Source organism: Crocodylus porosus, unplaced genomic scaffold, assembly GCF_001723895.1.
Source record: "Crocodylus porosus isolate Cpor-Errol unplaced genomic scaffold, CroPor_comp1, whole genome shotgun sequence".
In the NCBI taxonomy this organism is placed as follows: Eukaryota; Metazoa; Chordata; order Crocodylia; family Crocodylidae; genus Crocodylus; species Crocodylus porosus.
Window position 1 is genome coordinate 157,212 of NW_017728904.1, and position 11,757 is coordinate 168,968.

General features: G+C 50.7%; 1 protein-coding gene across 2 annotated transcripts; it reads right to left on the minus strand.

Annotated features, from left to right (window-relative positions):
- Nucleotides 1-1,378: 1,378 nt before the first annotated feature.
- On the minus strand, nucleotides 1,379-11,065 carry CHTOP (chromatin target of PRMT1). 2 transcript variants are annotated; one of them, XM_019556762.1, is made up of 7 exons: nucleotides 10,903-11,065; nucleotides 9,939-10,020; nucleotides 8,254-8,407; nucleotides 4,871-5,057; nucleotides 4,552-4,689; nucleotides 2,501-2,736; nucleotides 1,379-1,774 (listed from the first exon to the last, which is right to left on the minus strand). In XM_019556762.1, the coding sequence occupies exons 2-6, from the start codon at nucleotides 10,001-10,003 to the stop codon at nucleotides 2,534-2,536; spliced, it is 747 nt and encodes a 248-aa protein (XP_019412307.1). In that variant the 5' UTR covers nucleotides 10,004-10,020; nucleotides 10,903-11,065; the 3' UTR covers nucleotides 1,379-1,774; nucleotides 2,501-2,533. The 2 variants fall into 2 exon arrangements, with proteins under 2 accessions (XP_019412307.1, XP_019412308.1); XM_019556763.1 differs by having other exon boundaries at nucleotides 1,379-2,736; nucleotides 4,871-5,054; nucleotides 10,903-11,064.
- Nucleotides 11,066-11,757: the final 692 nt, after the last annotated feature.

Consider the following 11,757-nt stretch of genomic DNA (forward strand, 5'->3'; position numbering starts at 1 on the left):
GGGTGCTGCCCCGGGACCGGCTGCGGGCGTCTGGGCACTGGTCCCCCGTGGCAGCTCTGGGGCCGCTCGGCCGGGGGAAGAGCCCGTGGACTGGGGGCCGGGACGGCTTCGGGGACAGCAGGCGCCACCGCGCTGCAATGCTTCTGCACGGGGCGGGCGGCGAGGAGCCCGGCCCCGGCCCCAGGGGTGAAAAGCAGCTCGTTTTTCCCCTACGAAAGGGCTCGGGGGCCAAGCTCAGGGCAGGTCGGAGAGGGATGCTCCCCTCTGCTGCTGGACTGGCCGTAGCAGCGCCTGAGCCCTGGGCTGGACAGGCCCACTTGAAGCCCAGGGCTCCTTGCCTCGGAAACGGGAGCAGGGCAGCCGTGGAGAAGGCAAGGCGAGAGGAGTAGAGCAAAGCCCCCAGGAGCGGTCCTTCTGCCTTTCGGAGGCAGCCTGTCAGGGCTGTAGACCAAGCCGGAGGCGGCAGCATGATGTGGCCTTGGGAGGGGCGAGGACGGTGCTTCCTGAGGAACCTCGGGACAGCGGCTGTGCAGAAAGCGCCGGGAGCCAGGGTGAGGATCTGGCTCCCCCCTTGCACGATGCGGCAGCAGCACCATCTCGTGGTGGAAAGCCAGATCCCAGCAGCGGAAGTGATTTGGGGGCCCATCCAGCCCTGAGCTGGAGTTTAGGGCTCCCACCTGGCAACACCGCCCAGTGTCCCAGACACAAACCCCTGAACCTCGAAACGGGGAGGCTGGAAAACCCTCCGAAGCTCACTCGAGCCACACAGTTAACAAATGAATGAGACTCTTTAACGCTGTCACCACAAGCTGCAGAAGGGACCAAGGGTGGCAAAGAAGAGCTGAGGAAGTTCAGATGGCAAGTTCCAGGCAGGCACTGGGAAGCCTATGCTGGCTCCATGCAACTCTCAGCTGCCATGAGATGAGATGAGCATGGCAGTGGGAGCACCTCACGTTTTCCACTAGCACTAGCAGCCCCAGGCAGGGCCCAGGCCAGGAAAGCCATGATGCTGGAAGGCAGTTTCCTTCTTTCTCCCCATATGCAGCACAACGCTTGCCCCACAGTGCTGGGGCCTCAAGAAAGTCCAGAGGCCCTGGGAGCACCCCCCAGTCCCAGTTTGAGGACTGCTCCAGCCCAACCCAGGAGTCAGCGCTGAGGAAGGGGTGGCTGGACCTACTTTCTAGTAATAAATGTGGTTTCTGGCAGTGGCTGCATAGCAGGGGAAAGATGCTGCCACTGCTTAGAAAGAAGCTTGACCCCCAAAGGCAGAGAGCAAGAGCTGCACTCAACTGTATTGGGGCAAGGACAGCACGAACCGTGCTTGACCCCCTCAGGATTACCTCTCACGCACTCAAAAGAAAAGCTCCAGAGCCCTGGGGATTTTTGTCATTGTTTCTCCATTGTTACAACGAACCAGAAATACAAGATTCCATTGAAACTGGAACAGTTCACACAATGGTGGTAAATTAAAACTTTGGGGAGAGGAGGGGGGAGAACAAACCTGTTCTCAATGTCTAAAACCAACCCCATTCTCAAAATGTGCCCAGGAGGCGCTGGAGTCAGCCTGGACCGAAAGCTTGGTTTTGGTTACACTTGTCACTCCAACCAACTGTGGACCCAGTGTTTCCAAGATGGTTCTACCATGATTTCCTTTCATAGGTGCTGTGCGTGGACCTGCTTCAACATCCTTAATACACGAACTAGGTCTTCTAGGTTCTGGTATGTAGAAACCAGTAGTGCTGTCCCTTCAGGCATGATAGAAAAGAAATTCAAACTATACCCCAAATAATAAAAAGGAAGGAAAAAAAAAAAAAGTCAGTCCTCTGTGCTGTCAGTAACAGAACCCCAGCAATCAAGTAGATAGCTGGGGAAGAAAGGGGGAGGGGAGAAGAGTTTTGATACAAAATGAAATCATGACATGTCTAGAGACAAGCACTACATCCTTAAGCCTGGATTGGACTGGTGTGACAGGCACAGGGGACGATGAATTTTGGTACCTTTGGGGTTATTGCAATTAAAAAAAATGACAAAATGGCAAATGTCAAGAAAGTTTCCCACTTGAGCCACACTAAAGGATCAACTCTGAACCTGAACAGAACCATCAAGTGGACGAGGCACGTAACCATGGGATCCCGCAGCCTGTGTTCAGCACCAGGGAGCACTTCCCCTAAAAAGCATGCATCGCAGCAGACGTGCAGCACTTCCCCTCTCACGAGCACTGAGGAACAGTGTGTGCCAGTGCTGGCTGAGCATCCCCAGCACCGGATCTAGTGGATGACTGCAGGTCTGTCACATTCAAGTTCAGAGGACTTCGGAAAAGAAATATATATACAAGAAAAAAAAAACAATCCGGAAGAAGTTTCATACAACACAGAGTATCAAAATGTAAAAGGAGCACACTAAAATTGGATCTTTCGGTAGGACAGGGCTGCCCCCCTTCCTGCAGCTCCTTCCAGCAGGAATCAGGGTTTCCGTTTTTAGCTTATGGGTATTGACATACACATCAACTTCAACAAGTCTCTCACACGGCCCTTCAGTCGTTGGTCTCTGGATCTGTCTGAGCCATGTAAGCATCCAGCTCGGCATCGAGGTGTCCTTTTGTTTTAGACATGTAAGCATCTAATTGGTTGTCCAGTTGTTCCTTGGTTAGCGCAGGGCGCGTGGATCCTCTTCCTCTGCCTCGGCCTCTGCCCCGGCCACCGAAGCCCCCTCGTCCCCGGCCTGCCATGCCACGACCTGAGTGAGACAAGAGCCGTTATGTGCTGCATCACACCTACGGCTGCACATTAAGGATCGCACCGGTTTAGCTCGTGCCTTCAACTTGGCCATGTCCTCGCCTCCTCCTCCCATTGAGCTCACTGCACTTGTCCATGGGGCATTGTCTCCCATGCTGCCCCTGGGCTGGGAGTGGCTGCCTCCTTCCTGAGCCAGAAGTGCGGTTCTTTCCTCCTTGAAATCCACCCCCATGAAGCCTCTGATAGTCTCCCTGCCAGACTTTCACGCTCCTCAGCTGTCACCCTGTGCACCAGGTTTGTCTAAGGCACAGTAACGCACTGTCGAATGCCACATGTCTACCACTCTAAATGCATGCTGCCACATGACTGCACTGCAAAAACTGCAGACTTGCTATTTGTGAGCATCTTGCTGATTGTTTAATATAGTGGCAATTGACATGAAGCAGTGGTTTTCCCCTTAAACCAGACATCCAGGCATCTACTGTTGCGCAAGACCCTGCTATTGCAATGTCTAGAAATCTAGACTTAGCAAGATCTGCAACAAGAGCCGTTCTGACAGAGCCAACAGGTAATACAGATTTCTGTACGCCTGTCAGACCAACTGACCAGTACGAAGCATAGTCTGATTTATGAGACAGAAGCCTAGAACTTGTCTACAGGAAACCAACCAACAGTAGCTACAGCATGATAATGGTATCACTATAATTCAGTTAGTCGGTTTTCAGAGTGCTGACCAGTTACTAGGTACATCAACCATGAGAGAACTGGTGCCGGTTTATGCAGTGAGGTGTGACAAAGGATTAAAATCAGCTGCTGCCTAGCCTAGGTCACCCCACCGGGTGCACATCCAGTTTCAGCATTAGAATCCAGAGGAACTAGGCAAGTAAGTACGTTCATGTCCCAAAGTTAATTCACAAAACAAGGAAGTTCAAGTTCTTGCATGGTATAGCACTAAGTAGCAGAAGGCCAGCCACAGACATCCAAAGTCCCACTGACTGATTCTTGCTTGAATCATGACTATAGAGTTTCACTTTCAGTGATATTCCATGAGTCACATCCTATATTTCTCCAGCACCAGCCTCTCTCATTTGGGGACCTCCCTAATATAGTACTTTGTACTGTGAACAGCACCTAGTATTTAACAGTCAGGTTCAGTTCCAAGTGGGGGGGAGGGGAAAAAGAATTCAGATAAATAGAAACTAAGAAACTTATTAGTTGGGTATAGGGCTAAAGCCCCCATTTATGAATAGTTTTTAGCCTCTTATTTAAACACAGAGAGGTTTTAACACTTAATAGTTACAAAGGTTATATTTCCTTCATGCTCTGGAAAGCTGGCAGATACAGAAGAGCTCTTTCCAGATCATGTAGATAAACTACTGTGGCTGGGGTGTCATTAGGGCTGGACTGGCTTTGAGTATGGGGCTGGACTAGATATGACCTCCAAGGTCCCTTCCAACCCTCATTATCTACGACTCTACTCCAATGTGATTGCTACTACTTGAAGCATTGCCCAACGGGCAGCATGACACTAATGAGGCCCGGGTCTAATTCACCGCTGCTATTCAGAACCCTGCGGGCAACAATGAAATTGTCATGGATCTCATGCGTCAGCATCAACACTGCTACTATTAACATGTTAGGAAATGGAAATGCGATGCATGTAATATGAGGCTGCACGCTGGGTACAAAGGGGAGCTGTTCATGGAAATTCTAGCATACAGTTGCCTATGCATATTATAATTTAACCCAGATTAAAAACGAAAAGATGCTCCAGCTTGTTCTACCCTTCATCCCTTCCAAAATGACATGCACTCACCTCTGCCACCAATTCCTCCACGACCCATAGCTCCTCTGCCCAGGCCTCCTCTCCCAGGTCCACCACGACCTCTGATGCCACCTCTTCTCAGGCCCATTCTAGGGGAAACCCCACATCCTCCCCGAAGTAAACTCCCACCTTTGATGCAGCAAGAGGATGATAAAAAGAAAACGTGAGTCAGCAGACAGGCATCAAGCTCAGCAAGGCTTTGCTGAGCTGTCAGAATTATTCCCCACCCTAGACCACACAATGCCCACAGGTGCTTTTGTTTGCTGTCAAACATCTAAAGTGGATGCCTGGACTCATGGAGTACACTGACCTCTGAGGGGGATGCCTCCTCTCAGCAATCCTCTTGCTCCACGTCCGCCACGCATGGCTCCCCGTGGCAAGCCTCTCTGACCCATAGACAGCCCTCTTCCTCCCATGGCACCACGAGCGAGGGGTCCTGCTGGCCGGCCTAATCGTGCTTGAATATTACTTTTACCCAGACGCTGCTTTAAGCTCTTCTAGAATGGAAGGATTTTTTAAAAAAAAGAAAAAAAAAAAGAAAAAAAAAGAGACAAAAGTCATGTAGCTATCAGGGATTAAAGCAACTGGTGTAGATGGAAAAGAACCTCCAAAAGCACAGGAGGAACAATCTTCTGAAGGGCCACAAATCCATTGCGTATGTTCAGCTCCTAGAGAAAGAAAGTTCTTGCCAGGGAGAGAGAGCGCTCGCAAAGCACTGTAAACTACCTGCTGAGAACAGAGGTGAAAAGATTCAAAGCTGGGAGTTCCAAGGGCAAGATGTACCTGCAGACATTCCCACTGCGGCTGCAAGCAAAGCCAATGCTTCATCACTTAGATGAGCTGCTGCGTTCCACATGGGGCAGGAGCTTAATACCAGCAAGGAGCCCCACGGGTGTTTTGAGACACAATGTCGATTTGGCAGCAGAAAAAGCCAGGGCTCTAGAAGCACAGGAGACTTGTGCAGCTGCATTCCAGTAGTCAGACACTCTGGAGTTTCTGTTCCAGTGATCTCAGCGGAACAAGCCTATTGCGCACCAGCATCTGTGGCACCAAGCAAGGTTGTGGGTTCTTACATAACTAAGATTCTGCCCTCACCACTACACCCACTTAGGAGGCAGAAGAGGCAAGAAACAAAGACCACTACAAAGACTATTCCTTCTCTCTGAATGTACCGCGAGTCCAAGGAATGCGTGGACTAAGATTATATTGGACATGTCAATCCATTTCAGCCTTACTTTTGCTGTTTGTTTGCATCAGACCCTGTCCTGGGTTCTGCATGTTTGGAAAAATATGTTAACAAATGCAAGGCCTGCATGCCCGAATGTCTCTGGACAGCTGTTGCAGCAGTCTAATCCCACATCAGCTGTGTCTTCAGTTACAGGCACAAGTTTTTGCCATTTCACTGTTTTAGCCAGAATACCCATTAGACAAGAACTGCATGGGATGTGCGCACCTGCACTTCCCCACTGCTTACACTGGGACAGGGCCCTACAAAGTTTCTTGCTTGGTGGAGCCTGTGGGTGGGAGCACGCAGTGGGGCCACACTTGTTCCGAGCAAAGAGAGCTTGACAGTTCATAGCTATGACGACATGGCTTCTCTAACAGTTCAACAGTGCACACACGACAATCCCCGCAAGATGGACTCCTACGATACCAAGATCCCCTTTGTGGAACTTCTCCAGGGACCACCCAGCCAGGTTGTACCAAGACTATGGAAGTTCCCTTTAAAGATCTGTTCTTGGCTGACCTGAAGAAATAGTGAAATTAACAACCTGTTCATGGTTCTGGGGGGCATCCTGGTCAGGACATTCAACACAGGCAGAGCCCAGCCAAGCTCCTGTGAATGCTAGATACCTGAACTTTGAGTAGGTGATAGCCTCTGCACAGCAATTCAGCACTATGAGTGTGCTCAAATTTCCCCAGTGGGACAAAAATGCAGCTGTCCTCATCTTTAAGATGAGCTAGGAATACGACTAGTCTCAGCACGCCAAGCTACCCACCTTCTGGTTGCACCTGCACATTAGATTACATGCATTTCCAGAATGCCTTCCGAGGTACTCAACATGAGGTTAATCAGCTGATTCTACCCTCAGCCTCCACAGGTTTCATTGGACTGCCACATTCTCTGCTGGCTGAAATGGAGCTGCATTCTACTGGCTTCTTCCATCGAGAACCTCACCCTACATTTTATGCTCAAACACCTGAGCAAGATTCAGATCAGCTTTCAGGATGAAACACTGCTAAGCACGCTTGCTGTCCCAATGGTAGACTGTAAACAGATGACATTCAATGAGACTGTCTGTTTTCTGTCCCCCAATTCAGCCAGTAACAAAGGGAATGTTCAGGTATCACAGGTGGAAACCTTTATGAGATTATACTCCAAGACTCTCCTGCTGGAGCCTTCAGCTAGCTGCTGGTACAACTTCTGTTTAGAAGCTCCAGGAATGATCTAGTTGGGGCTGGTCCTGCTTTAAGCAGGGGGCTGGACTAGATGTGACCTCCTGAGGTCCCTTCCCACCCTTGTTTTCTATGATTTTATGAACATAACCAACACCTGGGTCCGATTTCAGGACAGATGGCTCACAGGCAGTTTCTTATGCAGTTGCTCTTTCATGCAGAAGACCCCAGCACATGCCCCAGAGAGAGATTCTAGCAATGTGACAGAGCCACTCAACCACTAACCTTCCAGGGTTTTCTCCTAGTGTGCTAAATGATGCCAGGGATTATATTTAAACTACTGCTCTGGTTGAGTCAGAGTGGTGCCATTTAAAGCTAGTACACAGCTATGTGGTACCACCCTGCCAATCCAGGTTTTAATATACTCTTATATCCTTGCACTGTGCGTACGTGTCTATACCACTTCAAGAGGAACTCTCCAAGCCTCCCTCTGCTCTAACACACAATCATCACAGGACAACGTACACTCACAACCATTAACTAACATAGTTTCTCACCCATCTGAAATGAGCTACGTTACCAGCACTGCTAAATTTCTTTCTGTGCACTGTGTACTTACTGCTACCCTAGCAAGGCTTCACATCTCACAAACCCCATGCTTTAAAACAAAGCAGTGGAAAGGTACATTTTAAATGACTTTTTGGGTTAACCAAGTCAAATGTGCTTAATTTTGGGAACTAGAACAGATACAATACTCTGTTACTCTGGCATGTCTACTGAGCGACAAACACTGCAAAATGTACCCAGCCAACTGCTGGCAACAGGACCTACTGAGGAAAACAAAAGGCAGATACTTAGCATCAAGCAGGTAACCCAGAACTGGAAGCCACACCCTGCAGTACAAGAACATGTAGTTTAAGGAATGAAGGGTTCAGCAGATCCAGAGACCAGTGTTTCTGCTGCGGGAGGGCAGGAAGTGAAAGCAGGTAAAACCCAGTAGTAGCCCCCTCTCATCTGGGAAAAGAGAAAGACAGCAAGAAGGAGATTTAAACAATAAGCAAGGTAAGGCATGACAGGCAGGCCAGCTTCACTCAGGGGTATTAGCCAGTGACAAGCTGTGGAAACATTACTGCTCTTCAGTGGCAGTAGGAGGTTCTAACTTCTCTGTGTGTCCCCCCAAAATTCTCAGTTCTCATTTTCAGGAACACCTTTTGAAATCCATCACATCCTGAAAAGTCACCAGCTGCTGATAGGCATCACCAGCTGTCTGCAGTGGAATATGACCCCCTCTCTCACCTGTTTAAGTTTCAAGGCAGCTTGGACAGAAGGTCTATTCTCCATCTGCTGGGCCAGTCTTCTGTTTCTGGCACTGGCTAGCTGCTGCTGCTGCTGCATGGTTGCCCGAATATTCACTGGCATCGGCTGTTTGTTCTTCAGCATATTAGTAAAGCTTCAAGGTCGAACAAAATGGGTGTTTAAATAAAGTTTTAATAAAAACAATTATTGGCATTTCATGGCTCTCAAGACCGGATCGCCAGATCCCATGACCTTAAGTAAGAAGTGGTACACTCAGATCATCATATGCGAGTTACGTATCCTCGTTTTCCATAAACGTGCAAGAATCGGAAACTTAGATATGGATAAAGTGCAGCACATTAATTTAAAAGTGATAAAGTTACTGCTTTTAAAGGTGGAAGGTATGAAAAAAAACAAGCAACAAGCAGTGATGACCACGACAGATGGGAGAAGACGTTACAAAGAAACAGCAAAGCCCACTAAAATCTGACTGCAAAGCCAAGACAACTGGTTTGGGGGAGGAGGGAGGAAGAAGGGGAGAAAACTGACTTGTTTAATGGGACATCTCTTGTAAGTAGAGTTGGTGTGTCACCTTGACACCAGAAAAACAAACCTCAGGGACAACGCTTTCAAAGATGCCAGATGCTGCTATCTGAATATATTATAGTAGGATTGCTTTTGCATCCAGGATATTCTTTGGCATAGTAAGGATCTTCCACCTTTAAAAATTATATGGAAGGGTACATACTGCCAGGAAGTAAGCTTCCTTATCAATACAAGGTCAGGTTTCTATGGTGTTCAGAGAGCTCTACAAGCTGATGAAGTTAAAATTTTACAGAATTATGGATATGGACTAGCCCAGCCACCACAGGCAGGCAGGTATAGTGAGAACTTGCTGGCTAGCCAACTCTAGAATATGCCTCAAGCACTGGTCCAGATTACATCTCACGCAGTGCTCGCTAGAACATGAGCTGCATAAAAATGACTTCATTTCTCCTTGGCTTAATGATATTAACACTTAATCCAAGAGTGATTTAGTAAGGAAGTGAAATGCGACTGGGAGCTGTGCTGTTAGTTCGTATTATATTGGCGAAAACTTTATGGCAGAGAGAGAGAGAGAGAGAGAGAGAGAGAGACAGCAAGAGCACGCAAGGGAGCAGCAGAGTATCGAACAGAGGAAATAAGAAAGCAAAGCCAAGAAATGAGAGAGATGGAGATGAAGCGAAGCGTTTGCCTCTTACAAGGTCCAAGAACATTGTTAAAGGGCCTTTGGGCTGGTTTTGTGGCCTGCTGCATGCCTCTTACAGGCGACACCACACGTGTGTCCACCTCGGACAAAGCAGCAAGCCTCCTGCAGCTCCGGTAACATGCTACCATGCTGCAGCGTCAACTATATAATGTAAAAACATGTGGAAGAAAAAGGGAGTGTGCGAGGTTTCTTTGTACAACACAGCCCACCATAGTTATGTCTCAAATTATTAACAGTTACTGACACAAGCCTCTGAAATAACTGCCCTTTTAACCTTGTGTACCACATGTGTCTTGACTTAAAACAGAGGTGCATAGCCATTACTTGGTTTTAGTTAGGTTAAAACAGGGCAGAAACCACGCTGGTTTGACACTGGACACAGTGACAAATTAAGTACAAATTTCTTATGAGCTGAAGTTGCTGTTGGCTTCCTCACCGCTCGTTCAGAGACATCTTGGTGGTGCTCTTTAGCACAACCTTCGGCGCCGACTGCGCAGCCATCTTCGGGGTGAGAGAATCTGGAAAGCAACAAGAGGCAGATTTAACGGCAACACACAAGACCACATGCTTGGTTCACTACATACCCCACCGCACAGCCACAGCCCCTTTTGCGGAGAGAGCCACAAGCCCAAGAAGCGTTGGCACGAGGATGTGACAAAAGAGTGCTGAAAATGCGCATCACCTCCTCTCTCAATGCGCAGCCTTATTCCAGGTAGTGGATGAAGAGACTTACTACGCATCCAATTAGTGTCATGTTTCAGCACCAGCCAAGATCATGCCCACATGCCTGACTAACCACTGAATCCCACGGGCACGTGGCAGTTTCTGGATGGATAGCTGCATCCAGGTAGTGCTCTTCAGTCTTTATGGGACCAAAGGAGCCCAACACACCCAGTTTCAGTCATGCGTTCAGTGAACTTGGGTCGTATCTGAGCAGAGGAAATGCGGCACCATCTCCCAAAGCAGCTGCAACCTGACCTGAGGCCAACTTTCACATTGGCACATTGGGAAGATGTACACAGCTCGGGGATTACAGAGTCCGCCAGGTCCGAGATGGACAGCACCTGGCAGGAGGTTCCTCAACCCACCCAGGTGTCCTGACGAGGGTCATAGCATTCATGCACTCACACAAGTTCAGTGCTTGCAAAGCCAGCCGTCCGGCCCCTGCTCTGGGCAGGGAAGCTGGCTGCGGTCTATGATACTTTGCAGGCTCGGCTTCCCGCGGAGCCAACCCCTTCCCCTCCAGGCGCTCGGACCCAGCCCACCATGGCGGGAAAGGGCGCACGGCCCAGCCCGGCTCGTCCAGGGCTGGACACTTAGCCCCGCCGCCCCCGACAGCCCGCGCCGCAGGCCAATGGCGGCCTCCTCAGCCCCCCCGCGCGGCGCCCCGCCGCCCTCACCGAAGGAGCCGGTAGCCAGGCCTCCTGGGCCGCGCTGGGACAGGGAGCCGGGGTTGGGATGGGGTGAGCAGGGCGGAGTGGGTGGGTATTTGCGGGCGGCTCCCCTCCGCCCGCTCCGGCGCCCAAGGTAAAATGGCCGCCACCGCCTCACGCTCGCTGCCCCTCCCCCACCCGCTCACCGCGCCGAGCCGGGCAAAATGGCGGCCGGAAGCCGCGACGCGCAGGCGCCGGACGAACACCACGTGACATCCCCGGCGGGAGCTTCGGAAGCTGCAGTGCGCAGGCGCCGCCAGACAGTCGCGACACGTGACACTCTCTGGTAGGAGCGTCACTGCGCAGGCACCGCCCGGGCAGAACGTGACGCTATCACTATGGCAAGAATTCCTAGTTTTTTGTACGCACGCGTGCCTACAGTACGTGACGTGCCCTCGCGGGAAGCCCTCTGAAGCACGTGACCGCCTCCCTGGCCACGTGACACTCTCCTGCAACACGCGACATACCGGCGGGGAACCCCTGACACACGTGACCACCTTCCTTCCTCCTCCTCCACGTGACGTCTCCCGTGGGCAGGCAGAGGGAGGTGGGAATGGGCGCGTCTAAACGGGAGTGGGCGGGGCCAGGGAATGGGAGCGGTCTCGGGGGAAATGGGCGGGCCCAGGGGAACGGGGGGAGGGGTTAATCCTCTTTGAAGACAGGTGGGGTTAGGGAATGAGCGGGGCTAGAGGGAAACGGGTGGGGCAGGAGAATGGGCGGGGTGTCTAGGGGAATGGACGGGGCTAACGGCCCAAGGAATGGGTGGGGTTATGGGAATGGGTGGGGGGGTGTCTCAGGAAAGGGGCGGGGCCTGGTGCCGGG